At 46.4% G+C, this 14,919-nt stretch overlaps 1 protein-coding gene across 2 annotated transcripts in view; it reads left to right on the top strand.

The window, feature by feature from the left end:
- Positions 1–14,919, top strand: part of CENPE (centromere protein E) — a 206,619-nt gene that overhangs the window by 25,519 nt on the left and 166,181 nt on the right. For both annotated transcript variants that reach the window (XM_069743668.1, XM_069743664.1), the window contains exons 5-6: positions 5,742–5,861; positions 6,011–6,092. In XM_069743668.1, coding sequence (XP_069599769.1) covers positions 5,742–5,861; positions 6,011–6,092 — 202 coding nt within the window. The remainder of the gene's footprint in view (positions 1–5,741; positions 5,862–6,010; positions 6,093–14,919) is intronic.

Raw genomic sequence — 14,919 nt, 5'->3', positions numbered from 1 at the left:
AGCCAGCCGTTCTAGGAAGGGGACTCGTCTGGCTCTTCATCCACCTCTCCGGGTCCCTCTGCACCACCAAAGCTGCTCAACTCTTCCCAATTCCCCTCTTCGGAGGTGGACCTTGGATTCCCAGTCCGGGTCTGACTCTGATTCAGACCAGACTTCTAGTATGCAGGCAATCGTTGATAGTCTTATCTCGGCTATCTCTCAAACCCTCAGACTTAAGCGGGACGAGGCTCCTTCCCAGGATCCTTCCGTTTCCTTTAAGTGAGTAAAACGGCACTCTCGCTCTTTTCCCTACCACGAGGAGTTTGAGTCTACCCTGTCTAAGCACTGGGAGCATCCCAAAAAGCATTTTACATGCAGAAAACATCTGGACGTTCTGTACCCTTTTAGTGCCGATCTTCTTTCCAGGTGGGCAGAGTCCCCCGAAGTGGACCTGCCGGTTTCTTGTCTGTCTTCCGAGACGGTTCTGTCCTTACCGGATAGTGCGTCTCTCAAGGACGCGATGGACAGACAGATTGAGGCACTAGCCAAATCAGCCTTTTAGGCAACGGGCGCTTCCCTCTGCCCCAGTTTCGCCTCCACTTAGGTGGCAAAGGCCATCTCTGGGCAAAGATTCTTCGCCAGGGCATTTTAGCTTCGGCTTCTCCATTACGACCTAGCTGAACTTGCAGACCAGATTAACCACACTGGCAAATACCTTCTAACTTCCTCCCTGGATGCAGCAGCTTGTGTGGGAAGAGCAAGTAGCAGCATCGTGGCTATTCGCAGCATCCTTTGGCTGAAGACGTGGAGCGCAGATACAACTTCCAAAAATTCCCTTACCAACTTGGCCTTCCAGGGTTCCAGGCTGTTTGGATCTCGCCTAGACCAGATAATTTCAGACCCCACCGAAGGCAAAAGCACCTCTCCCTCAATCTAGGCCCAAACGCTCTTTCAACAGAAAGGGGCTTTTGGCCGTTTTGCTCATTTGCAGCCTCTGATTCCTCATCGCAACAGGAGCGCCCCTCGGGCGAACGACGGAAACCCTCTTACAAGCCAGCCCCCAGCAGAAGGCCTAAGAGCCAACCTTCAAGGATCTCTGGGTCCCATTCCAACAGATACCGTTCTCAGTGATGGTTGCCCCCACCTGAAAACCTTTCCAGGGTGGGAGGCAGACTTCTTACTTTCAAGGACGCCTGGTTGTCAGTGGTCAGCGATGCCTGGGTCAGGGAGATCATCACCTCCGGTTACAAGATCGAGTTTTCTTCCCTCCCAGTAAATCTCTTCTTTCTTTTCCACCAAGACAGCCTTCCCAATTACCCGGCTTTCTTCGAGCAGTATCTTCTCTGGTCGCCGTGGGTGTAGTTGTTCCCGTCCCTTCAAACGAAAGTTTTCCGGATTCTACTCGAATCTCTTCGTAGTCCCGAAAAAAGACTGCGCTCTCCTTCCTATTCTGGACCTGAAATTGCTGAATCGTCACGTTCGTCTCCGCCACTTCAGGATGGAATCCCTACGGTCAGTGATAGCCGCCATGGAGCCGGGGGAATTTCTCTGCTCTGTAGACATTCAGGGTGCTTACCTAAATGTCCCTATATGTCTGAGGCACCAGAGATTCCTTCGGTTTGCAATTCAGGACAATCACTACCAATTCACGGCCCTCCCTTTTGGCCTGGCATCTGCCCCGAGGGTTTTCACCAAGGTCATGGCGGCTGTCATGGCCATTCTTCGTTCCAGGGGATTCTCATTATCCCTTACCTGAACGATTTGCTGATCAAGGGATCTTCTCATCAAGACACTGCACGGAGTCTTTAAATTTCTATGGACACTCTGACCCGTCTCGGCTGGATCATCAACCGAGAAAAGTCCTCTGACTCCCTCTCAGCATCTGACATTCCTGGGCATGGAATTTACACTTGGCTCGGGTATTTCTCCCGAAGTACAAGTTTTCTGTTCTCTGCAAGGCAGTCCAGTCTCTAAAACATCCATCCCCCGTCCCCTACGATTCTGTATGGGAGTTCTGGGAAAGATGGTTGCTTCCATGGAAGCCGTGCCTTTCGCCCAGTTCCATACTCGCCCCCTCCAGCTCTTCCTTCTGTCCATCTGGAACAGGTCCTCGACTTCCCTCGACCGTCCAGTTCGTCTGCCTTTCCATGTGCTGCAGTCCCTAACCTGGTGCACCCTGTCCTCCTCTGTCCTGACGGGGAGGTCCTTTCTCCCCCTTTGGTGGCAAGTCATCACCACCAACACGAGTCTCCTCAGTTGGGGAGCAGCCTTCCAACGACACAGTGCAGGTTCGCTGGTCCACCCAGGAGGCTCTTCCCATCAACCTTCTGGAAATCAGTGCAATCTTCCTTGCTCTATTACACTGGCAGTCTCTCCTTACAGGCGCGCCCGTCCGCATTCAGTCAGACAACGCCACTGTCTTTTTTTCCCCTTCCGGATTTTCTTGGTTTCCTTCAGGCGGGTCTCGAGTCGGGACTCTCCCTCAGTACCCTGAAGGGCCAGGTCTCCACTCTGTCCATTCTTTCAGTGGGACCTATCTTCCATCCCTCAGGTGAGGACCTTTCTCCAAGGAGTTGCACACCTTACTTCTCCCTTCTAGCCCCCGTTTGGAACCTTGGGATCTCAACCTGGTTCTGGGTGTTCTACAGGCGGCCCCCTTCGAACCTCTTCAGGACACTCCGTTTTCCCTTCTTTCCTGGAAGGTGGCTTTTCTGATTGCTATTACATCAATCAGGAGAGTCTCTGAGTTGGCAGCTTTATCCTGCCGACCTCCGTTTCTCGTCCTACACCAGGACAAGGTAGTTCTTAGACCTGTTCCTTCCCAAGGTGGTGTCCGCTTTCCACATCAATGAGGACATCACCCTTCACTATTTCTGTCCTTTCCCGGTTCATCCCCTGGAAAAGTCTCTTCACAAACTGGACGTAGTCAGAGCCATCCAGATCTAGCTTTCTAGAACTGCCTCTTTTCGCCAATCCGATTGTCATCTCTGAAGGCCGCCAAAAGGGTCTTCAGGAGTCAAAGTCCACGATCTCCTGTTGGATTCGCTCAGCTATAACTGAAGCCTACCGCATTTGTGAGAAACTACCACCTCCAAGGGTGCGGGCCCACTCCACCAGAGCTGTCGGTGCCTCTTGGGCTGTTCGCCACCAGGCTTCCGCCTTGCAAGTCTGCAAGGCTGCAACTTGGTCATCCTTGCACACTTTTACGAGGTTCTATAGGGTTCATACCCAGGCCTCGTCTGATGCAGGTCTTGGTAGGAAGGTACTGCAGGCGACTGTTGCGCAGTGGCCGACCGGAGCCTTTTCTTAGTCCTTTTCTACCCACCCTTATCTGGGACTGCTTTTGGACTTCCCATGATTGTGTCCCCCAATGAGGCGATAGAGAGGGATTTTTGGTACTTACTGTAAAATCTTTCTTGGAGCCTTCATTGGGGGACACAGCACCCTCCCTGCTTGTCTTTTGGTACCGTTTTGGGCCTAAAAGCCCTAGTTGAGTTGGTACTTATATGTTTCTGAGTTCTGTCGCTTCTCCTACTGCTTTACACCAACTGAGGTACTTGGTGCCTGTCGTGGGTGTATACTGCCAGGGAGGAGCTACCCTTTTCCTTTACTGCATAGTGTCAGCCTCCTAGCAGCAGCATACACCCACGGTTATCTGTGTGTCCCCAATGAAGGCTCCAAGAAAGAGATTTTACGGTAAGTACCAAAAATCCCTCTTTTCTGCACCAAACACTTAACATGTGCCCACACCCTAAAGAGGTTGGCCACTGTTTATTTTCAAAAATATACTCAAAAAACAAACAAATTATATGCCACTTGGTGATGTTATTAGCAGATCAGTGCTTATTTCTTGTTGGTAGTATTTTCCATGGACTTCATCCTAAATATGGTCACTGATGGGGTTGTTTGTGAACCGACATCCAGAAGTAGCCCCTGCTTTGCACACAGAAGTCTCCCCTGTGCAATAACTGCCAGGAGCACCGTGCAGACTGTAGAGGACTGCACTAATAAGGGGGAAATCCTTCACAAAAGAAGAAATCAACACTTGTATACTATTTCCACCACACTTGTGAAATTAAACATAAAGTGGTCAACCCTCTTAAAGTACTTTTCTCAAGTTTAAAAGTTATCCTCTATCCATGGAATAGGTGATACGTTTCTGATAGGGGGTTTGACCCTCCATGGCCCCCACTGATCCAGAGCAACAAGCCCAGCTAAATGGAATGGAGGCCAGTCAGGCTCATAGTCTGTCTTTGATGTAGGCCTTCGGTGTTACCCAACGTTTGTGGATGCAATTGTCCGTTCCATATTAAATGTATAATAGATACGGTCCATGTTGGCTTCCAACAGATATAGCTATACTCCCATAGAGCACACTATACCCAGCAAAATCCAGAACTTTTATAATATTCACAGAAAAAGATATATTTATAGCACTCATAAGAAGGCGCGCACACACAGCAGCTCCGAACCACCTGGCCGTGACCCATGATTAAGTAATTTGGCTCCCATTTGGGCAGATGCAGAATATACAGTGCGGTTCTTCCTTTTAGGGTAGGTCTTTATTTGGAACGATTTCCTATAATCCAAAAATAAATGCAGCAATTGAATGGGAATATTCACAAAAAAGTGAACACCGCACCCATCGTCAGTTTAACTGGCTTTCTGGTGGACTGGTCTGGTCGCGGGCTCCGCCACCACTAGCCATTGTGTGGACAGGACATCTGTGCTATGTGAGGGAAGCTTCCCTGACAACTTTCTGCAGCCAGCCTTAGGCCATGTGCACACGTTCAGGTTTTTTTTTCACGTTTTTTCGCACTAAAAGCGCTATAAAAACTCATTAAAAACGCATACATTATGCATTCTATCATTTAGAATGCACTCTGCATGTTTTGTGCCTATGGATGCGTTTTTTTTCCGTGAAAAAAACGCATCGCGGTAAAAATCAGCATGTTCATTATTTTTGTGGATTTTCTGCGTTTTTCCCGCAATTCTATGCATTTGGGAAAAAACGCATCAAAATAGCGGTTAAAAACTCATGCCGATTTCTAACAGAAATGTCCCTTTTTTTTTTTTTTTTTTTTTGTCAGGAAAATTTCTGCAAGTAATCCTGACGTGTGCACATACCCTTAGACCGTGTAACACAGGCTATAGAATGCTAATTTTCTTAATGCAACCCATTGCAACAAAAAAAATTTTTTAACCCCCAATTACATGCATTTAAATTAGAAAAAAGTTTCCCATAAAGATGGAACTTTAGTGAATTGGTTAAATCCTACTCCAGGTACTCTTCATTAAGAGTGGCGTGCACAACACCAATCCTAATGGCTTGTCCTATGTGTTCATGTATTATAACGCTATATTACAGATTCATGCAGATGTCCTGGAACCATTACTCGCCACACTATTACCAGACAGATGTATCTGTTACAGGTTTCAGCTTGTGGCTAAAGCCACATGTGCTAGGTTGGCTTCAATGTCTGTGTACAGGCCCCAATGATTGGATTGGCCACAGGCCTCCTGACCGGATCTTGACAGCTTCACATATGCCTATGAAGCTGTTGAGATTGGAAAGCTGAGCAAGGACCTTAAAACCTGTCTTCCGTGCAATCTACAAGAGCAGCTGACATAACTGAAGGGAATGCTGAACGTTGCTATTACAGCTTTTCTCTGGCACATCTGGTTGTAACCTCCACATCATCTCTTCGTGTGACCGTAGCCTAACCGTATGAATTGATGAGGACTTGATTTGTTGTTCTTAGATCCCAAACAGAGAATTCTTATTGCGAGTCTCCTATATGGAAATTTATAATGAATCTGTCACAGATCTTCTGTGTGACAACAGAAAAAAGAAACCTTTGGAAGTACGTGAAGATTTCAATGTAAGTGGAAACTAAAAATCACTTTTTACTTTGCCAAATCTTATGAAAGCTAAAAATTCTGGCATAATTATTGTAAGTTTTTGTAGTTTACTTTCCTTGCAGAATGGCTAAGCTAAACCTATTTTCTTGTCATTGCTGATTTTTTGCAGCATACAGTGTATGTTGCGGACTTGACTGAAGAGGTTGTCACTATACCTGAGCAAGTGATGCAATGGATTAAAAAGGGAGAAAGTAAGAATCTTATTGTTTGTATGGGGGACCCTAAAGCCGCTTACCACGAGAAGACACTGGGTAGAACATACACTACATCCTTCCATGCAGACAGAACCACCTCATACAGGCACCAAACTGGTTAACATGACCAGAGTAAAGGGAAAACTAAATGCTGAACTGTACCTTGGAGATGAGCTTTTAAAGGGAATCTGTTCATAGGATCAACCCTCTTAAGCCGCCTATATGGGCATGTAGGTCATAGGAAGCTGAATAAAGTGATGTCTGCAATTTGATATCTTATTCCAGAGAAAGCCACCTTTTTCATATATGAAAATAAGCCTTTCTCTATCCCCATGATGGCACCACGGAGAGAGGGGTCCGCCCCCAGGGACAGGAAACCTACAGATGAAAAAGGGCGTACCTCTCTCCCACATCAGTTGGTTTCCTGTCCCTGACGGGGAACCTACAGCACGTACCTGAAGGATTCTTCGTGGGATTCCAGGGAGCTGGCCGGTCGGTTCCTGACAGGGGGCGCCCTGTCACGGCTGGTTGCAGCGGGTTTTCTCCCCCCTTTTATTCCGACCCTGAAGCACCACCGCTGGGGTCGGCGGGCCCTGTGGGTGAGTGTGCCAGGGGAAGGCAGTGAAGAAAAAAAAAAAAAAGGGGGGAGGCAGGTGACGGCGGTCACCGATTCAGCCTCTGTACCGCTAGTCGGTACATGGAGGTAGCGGTGGCTATCTTTTCATGGCGGGCACAGGAGCGCTAGAGCGGAAGCGCCCCACAGCACCGCCGATCACCGCCGCCCAAACCGGAAGTGCGGGGGCAGGCGGAACGAGAAATCGCGCGCACAGGCGTCCCCAATAATACCTTCCCTATAGGACGCCTGTGCCGCGAACTGGAAGTGACGCGTGCGCCTGCGCAGATGGTCGCTTCTGCCGGCGGCAGATTCAAAAACAGCGTTCCCTAAGGTGTAAGCGTGGAAATCCCCTCTTTGTTAAAAAACTGCAGAGTGGAGCCACTATGAGTGGTAGAGAGGAGCAAGAGGCACAGGAGTGTGCACAACTGTCACCTGAGCAATTACAGGTGCAGCGGCACCCGCGTTCACAGCACCAGCGGAAGGGAAATGCTTCGTCCCAGCAGCGCAGCAGCAGTGGTCGCTCAGGGTCACAACGCAGCCAAGTCTCTGGGAAATCTACACGACCGGCGACTAATCCAGTGGATGTAGTCCCGAGGCCAGAGACGGTATCTCTCATTCACAAGGGGTGAGTGATCTACGCGAAAGTAATAATGTAATACGAGATTACTTTTTCTTCTAGGGAAGAAAGTGTACAACTAAATCAAAGCACAAAGTTTGTGCGATATGTTCGGAAGAACTACCTTCCTCCTGGGAAAAAAAGCTATGCGGGTCTTGCATAGAAAAAACCATTCAGGAGGAGTCCCCGGCGTTCGCATCAGACCTGAAAACATTAACAAAAAATCAGGTGGAGAGTGCCCTCAAAGGCATTAAAATTCCGAAGGAAAGACATAGATCAGGTCATAAATCTCCTGAACCCAGCATAAACGAATCAGAAAGTGAAACATCTGACTCTAATGATTCAGCAACATCCGAGACCTCTTCACTATCGTCAGAAGGGGGACGCAGTTGCTTTCCCATCGAAGAGACAGACGCACTGGTAAAGGCCATTAGAACAACCATGGGTCTGGTAGATGAACGTCCCAAAAGAACAGCACAGGACATAATGTTCAGCGGATTAGAACAGAAGAAAAGGAGGGTATTCCCGATAAATGAGAAGATTCATTCTTTTTTGTTTAAATCATGTTTGAGTGAAGCAAGAAGAATAAAAGTAAACGATGCACTCTAGTATATCAGCAAAATACCAGGTAAAATTACACGTTAGACAAGAAATGCATTACAGCAACATCATGTATCTTGCACTTAACATTCTAAAAAGTAATACTACTGATTGATATTATAATATGTTGACAGTAAAGAACAATTGAAGTGAATAATAACCTATATTAATTCTCATTATGACTATTCAGTAATCGCAATGCATATTCAAACTAAAGAAGGGGTGGAAAACAAACAAAGAGATTAGAGTAGAGAAGAGATAGAGGGGTAGAAAGAAGAAGAGAGGATTGGGTAGGGTAATGGGGCAGGGTGGGGAAAGGCGCGGCCATCATCCCGTCCCAGTTGTCAGGACGTAAACTGATGAATGATCTAATGATAAGCGAGAGCGAGTCATGTATTACATCGGGCTTCAGAAATCCAGAGATCCAGGTCAGGGGTTTCCCTGAAAGCTATCCAGGGGGCCCATGTGATATAGGTTTTATTTACATTGCCTAGAGATTGATTTATTAACTGCTCCATCCTATAGATGTCATTGAGTTCCGCCACAAACTCCGCACGTGAGGGAAATTTTTCCTGTTTCCAAAAGCGTGGAATCAAGTTCCTAACCGCGGTGAGGAAGTGTCTGAGGATGCTCTTTTTATATCGGGAAATCGACAAATCACATAGGGATAGTAATGCTATGCATGGAGAAGGTTGAATCTGAATGATAGACATCTTGTTATAAAGCTCAAAGACAGCCAACCATAAGGCTTTTATGGGGGGGCAATCCCACCAAATGTGCATATAAGAGCCAGTCTCCTTTAAGCATCTCCAACAAGTGTCAGGAGTAGTGGGGAACACGGCATGTACCATAGAGGGACATCTATACCATCTTGCCAAGATCTTGTAGCTCCTCTCCTGTGATACCGCGTATAATGACGATCTAAACGTGAAGAGAAGAATTTTTTCTCTATCCTCAGGCAGTAAAGGCTTTCCCAGATCACCTTCCCATTTCGAGAAGAATGCTGGTGATCCCTGCAGTGGAGCCCTTCCCCCCCTGGAAGATTTTATACAGCAGCGAGACAGTATGGTCTGGAGGGCATGTTGATGTGCAAAGCGTCTCAAAAGGAGTTAGCGGTCTGCCAATATTGGTTTGTTTAGAGATTGCGTAAATGAAACTTTTGAGTTGTTCATAAAAAAACCAATCAGCAAAGGGTGCTTCCTCCTCTGGAAATAATTCCTGGAGGGATTTCATCCTAGTCTCATTTAGATAGTCATGGAGAATGGGTTTGGAATCTTTTCTCTTGTTTAAATACATCTCTCTTTTTAGCCCCGCAGGGAAGGCAGGGTTGTCGTAGATTGGGATCAAAGGTCCTGGGAGAGTTGTGATCTTGAGGTCTGAGTTTCTATTTTTAATGAGAAGCGATATGTTTCGTGTAAGGAAGGGTAGGTGGGCGCCCGCTCCCGATCCACCCCCGGACCAGAGAATAATCTGAGTCACAGCCATTCAGATCATTCTCTAGCTTTACCCATTTTTTACTATTTATGTTGTGATAGAGGTCTAGTATACATGTTCCTAATGAGGCGTAACTATAGGTCGCAAGATCCGGGAGGCCTAGACCGCCTGTCAGTTTTGATCTGCTTAATAACGTGTAGGAAATGCGTGCCCGATTATGAGACCATATAAACCTGGTGATTATTTGTTTAAGGCGAGAAAAAAAGGAAGCTGGCAAGTATAGAGGTATTGTTTGGAAAAGGTATAAAAGGCGCGGTAAGAGGTCCATTTTTACTGCGTTGATCCTGCCTAGCCAAGACAACTGGAGCCTATGCCATTTTTCTAAATCTAGATTAACCTTTTGTAGGGCTGTTGTAAAATTGGTCTCAAACAATTTGGATATCTGGCTGGTTATTTTAACGCCTAAGTAAGTGATGGAGTCAAAGCGCCATTTAAATGGAAAGGTGGACTTTAGTTGTTCGACCAAGGGAAGTTGTAATGAGATGTTTAAGATTTCGGATTTGTGGGAGTTCATTTTAAAATTACTTAGGAGGCCGAATTTGTGCAGTTCCGAGATAATGTTTGGTAGGCTCGTAGATGGGGACGTGATGTATAGCAGAATATCGTCTGCAAAAAGTGCTATCTTATGTTCTTCGGAACGCAGTTTTATCCCTTTGATTGAGGGGTTATTTCTCAATGCCACAGCCAAATGCTCCATTGTTAGTATATATAAGAGGGGAGAGAGCGGGCACCCCTGCCTTGTACCATTCCTGACCGGAAACACGTCTGAAAGTTTGCCGTTGACCTTGACCTGGGCACTAGGAGAGGTATATAGAGCAGAAATTCTGTGCATCATATTTTCTTTTAAGCCAATTTCTTCCAGGGTTTGAAAGATAAATTCCCAGTGAACCCGGTCAAAAGCTTTTTCAGCGTCAATTGACATGATACACAGGGGGTCCCCCTCCCTGCTCGCTCTGTCGAGTAGAGAGACAGTTCTGATTGTGTTGTCTCTCGCCTCTCGCCCTGGAACGAAGCCTACCTGGTCCTGGTTTATTAGTTTAGGTAAGAGGGGGCATAATCTATTTGCTAACATTTTAGCGTATATTTTAATATCAACGTTTATCAAAGAAATCGGCCGATAATTATTACATGTAGAAAGGTCTTTACCAGGTTTGGGAAGCACTGTAATGTGGGCGGCGAGTGATTGAGCAGGGAAAGAACCTCCCGAAGAGACAAAATTGCAGGCCTCCAGAAACAGTGGGCACAGTGATGTAGTAAATGATTTATAGAAGCCCGCTGAGAACCCATCCGGGCCCGGGCTTTTCCCTTGTTTTAGGGCGCTAATGGTTTCGGATACCTCTTCTGTAGAGAATTCCTTTTCGAGGTCGGCTAGGTCGCCTTCAGGCAATATGGGCAATTTGTGTTCCTGCAAGTATGATTTAATTTTATTATGAAGAAATTGTGGAGGTGCATCTTTATAATGTCCTGCTATATTGTACAGAGATTCGTAATATCTACTAAAGTTGGAAAGGATATCTTTAGTGTTGAACACTTTATTCCCTTCTTTGTTTTTGATAAAGGGAATGTAGGTATTAGGGCTGTGTTTGTTAAGGGCTCTGGCTAAAAGTTTACCACTTTTATTGCCGAGTTGGTAAAAGCGGCTTCTGAGTCTCTCCCTGAGACACTTGGACTTTTGATCTGATGGTCAATAATTTCTGCCTAACTGAAGTAAGCCGAGCAAATGTACTGGCGTCGAGATCTCGTTTATGCTGATTTTCTAATTGGTGGATTTGATCTGTTAGGATAATTATTTCCGCCGCTCTCTCTTTTTTCAACCGGGCGCCGTGGGAAATGAGAACGCCTCTCACTACACATTTCAAAGCCTCCCATCTCATAGTGGGAGACGTGGTGTCCCCACCATGGTCGGCCGCGAAATTCGCGATTGTCTGTTCAATCTCGGATTTACATAATGGATCCAGGAGCAGATTTTCATTCAAACGCCAGGAGAATCCCGATCCCAAGGCGGAATGAAGTGAAAGAGAAGTAAATAGGTGCATGATCCGACCACAGTATCGACCCCACGTCCGCCTCCATCTGTAAGTCCAGTAACCTATGTGAAATAAAGAAGTAATCTATTCTGCTGTATGTGTTATGGATTTTCGAGAAGAAGCTATAATCCCTGACTGTAGGATTTAGAACTCTCCAGACATCTACTAGTCTCAGGCTGCGTAGTTGGGATCTAATTTTGTTGATAGAAGATGAAGAATAGGAGGACCTACCTGAAGAGACGTCCACCGCAGGGTCCATTGGAATGTTAGTCGCCTCCAAGTATCACAGGAGAGGAGCCAGCAAACTCCCCAAGACGCCTCTTGCATTCAGCTCCAAAAGTCTGTTGCCCTTGGTTTGGAAAATAAACATTGGCTATTACAAGTTTATACGTTGCCCATGAGATGAGTAGGAAGATATATCTGCCATTTTTGTCGATTAAAGAATCTAGAATTTCAGGCATGAAGGATTTGTGGAAAGCTATTGAAACACCTTTTGATTTGGAATACGGTTTAGAGCTGTGATACCATTTGGGATAATTTTTCGTGACACAATGCGGTATCACTCCAGTTTTGAAGTGAGTCTCCTGGAGCAATAGCACAGAGACCCGTTGTTTATGACTATCGAACAGGATCCGCCTCCTTTTCTCTGGAATATTTAGCCCCTTTACGTTAAAGGAGCAGAGTTTTATTTTATCCATAATCTAAAATTTTGACAGTTTCTCGCGACATCGTGCGCCCCACCCGCCGGGACACGGGATAGCCAGGTGTGGTAGGGGAAAAACAATGGGAAAGAGGGAAGAAAGACAGGGTAGGAAAAAGGTAGAAATATGTGAAGAACATAGGAAAAGGTGCGTTGAGATTGACGCACCAAGTCTGGTCTCGCATCAGTATGGCGGAGGCAACCAGAAGGGGAAGAGAGAGCTCCCCCCCTCCCCCCCCCCCCCCGTCCCCGAACCGTGCACCTCAAATGGAAAAAGGAAGCCGAGGAGAACACCGACCCCCCCACTTCCCCATGAACTTGATAGGTCCTACGATCAAGAATCTACATGCATATGATATTCAAGCAAAGCAGAATAATAGTAATATTAATAGCATATCTAATAAGGTCAAGGTGTCTCGCTTATTGACAGAGTTGTAAAACATTAATAACATTCGCGATACCATAAATTTAAAGGTTCAGAACTTGAGCCAGACCCCCATGGCAGGCCGCCAGTATGTCCGCCTATCCGGCCAGGGGGATCGGCCCATTAACAATATACTAACATAGGACCTATCTAACTGCAGCAGAACATCTGGACACAACACAATAATTGCCAGGAACTTATTGAAAGAAGATTCATTCTTTAATCAAGAAAGAATGGAAAAAAAACGGATAAAAAAGTTCTCTTGACTCCCAAGAGAAAATACCCGTTCGACGACCCAGCCTGCTCATCCTGGAGCAAGGCACCCAAACTGGATGTGGCCATAGCAAAGGCCTCCAAAAAATTTGCCCTGCCCTTCGAGGACATGGGCACTCTAAAAGAGCCGATGGACAAAAAAGCAGACACTTTCTTAAAACACTCATGGGAAGCAGCAGGAGGTGGTCTAAAACCAGCCATCGCAGCCACTTGCACAGCCCGTGCTCGAATGGTATGGCTTGAACATTTGGATTCCCAGCTAAAGGGAAAAGTCTCAAGAGACACAATACAAAAGTCAGTGTCCATGATGAAAGGGGCAGCAGCTTTTCTGGCGGACGCTTCGGTGGACTCAGTGAGATTAGCAGCCAGGTCGGCCTCTTTTTCCAACGCAGCAAGACGTGCCCTGTGGCTAAAGTGCTGGCCGGGAGACTTGCAAACGAAGACCAAGTTATGCTCAATACCTTGCGAAGGGGAATTCCTGTTTGGATCAACATTAGATGACCTCCTCGACAAAGCGGGGGATAAAAAGAAATCTTTCCCCGGGTTCCCTAACCAGTCATATAGACGTTCCTTTCGGAACAGAAAGTTTATGCGGAGAAGACCCCCAAAAGGAAATAAGGATGGATGGGAAGACAGAAGAAATAAAAATAGGGGCTTCTTGTTCAACAAACCCCCCCTCCTGATAATAAAAAATCCCAATGAAGGTATTCCCCAGGTTGGAGGGAGACTAGCCGAGTTTCTTCCAGCCTGGGAAAGAATTTCAAACAGCCCCTGGATCTTAGGCATTATACGAGAAGGCCTCAAATTCAAATTTCGTGTCCCTCCCGGCAACTTCTTCAGGATAACGCCTCAAAAATAGTCACACGAACAGTCAGCTCTCCAGAAGGAAATTCTGAACCTAGTCCAGAAAGGGGTATTGCAAGAAGTCCCATACCAGGAAAGAGGCACAGGTTTCTATTCTCCCCTCTTCCTCCGCAAGAAGCCGGACGGATCATACAGAACGATCATCAATCTAAAAAAATTAAACAGTTTCCTAGAGTTACAACATTTCAAAATGGAGACAATAAAATCTTGCGTAAGAATACTTTGCCTTGTGTTTCATGACTGTTCTAGATTTACGAGACGCATATTACCATGTGCCCATCCACAGAGATTATCAAAAATATCTCAGACTGGCAGTGAATATCCAGGGGGAGGTAAAACACTTCCAATTCCGGGCTCTCCCCTTCGAGATAGCTATTGCTCCTCGGGTATTCACGAAAATAATGGCAGAAGTAATGGCCCACATACGGGAGCAGAACATCCTAATAGTTCCCTATCTGGACGACCTCCTTGTAGTAGGGAACTCGTTCCAACATTGCGAACAACAGTTGAATCAGGTCATGACTTCACTGTCGAGTCTAGGGTGGCTACTAAACATAGCCAAGTCCAAGATGGTGCCATCCCAGGTACAGATGTACTTAGGGATAGTCCTAGACTCGATCACGCAAACATGCTATCTTCCTCAGGAGAAGATTCAGAAAATGACACAGGCAGTGTTGCAGCTGACGGTATCCCCAGTCACTACCCTGAGGAAAGCAATGTCTCTGTTGGGCTCCATGACTGCCTGTATCCTGGCCGTACAGTGGGCACAATGTCATTCCCGGGATCTACAATGGGAGACTTTAGATTCAGGCATATCTCTGCACGGGAATTTATACTTAACTGCTCGTCTATCACCAAACACAATACACTCCCTAGCATGGTGGGCGGACCCAGGGAATCTAACCAAAGGGGTTCCTTGGGCTCTACCGACAGAAAAAATTCTAACGACAGATGCAAGCCCCTGGGGTTGGGGAGCACACATAGACGATCAAGTGGCACAGGGGAATTGGAACAGAAGTCAAAAGCTAGACTCTTCCAACATGAAAGAACTGTTAGCGGTAAAGCTGGCCCTAACACATTTTCTATATCTCCTTCACGGGCATCATGTAAAAGTCTTCTCGGACAACCAAGTAGTGGTCGCATATCTAAACCACCAAGGGGGCACCAGGTGTCGAGCTCTGATGGAGGTAACCCAATCCATCTTCCACAT

The sequence above is a fragment of the Ranitomeya imitator genome, chromosome 1 (genome assembly GCF_032444005.1).
Source record: "Ranitomeya imitator isolate aRanImi1 chromosome 1, aRanImi1.pri, whole genome shotgun sequence".
Taxonomy (NCBI): Eukaryota; Metazoa; Chordata; class Amphibia; order Anura; family Dendrobatidae; genus Ranitomeya; species Ranitomeya imitator.
This window is presented reverse-complemented; position numbering and strand designations above follow the sequence as displayed.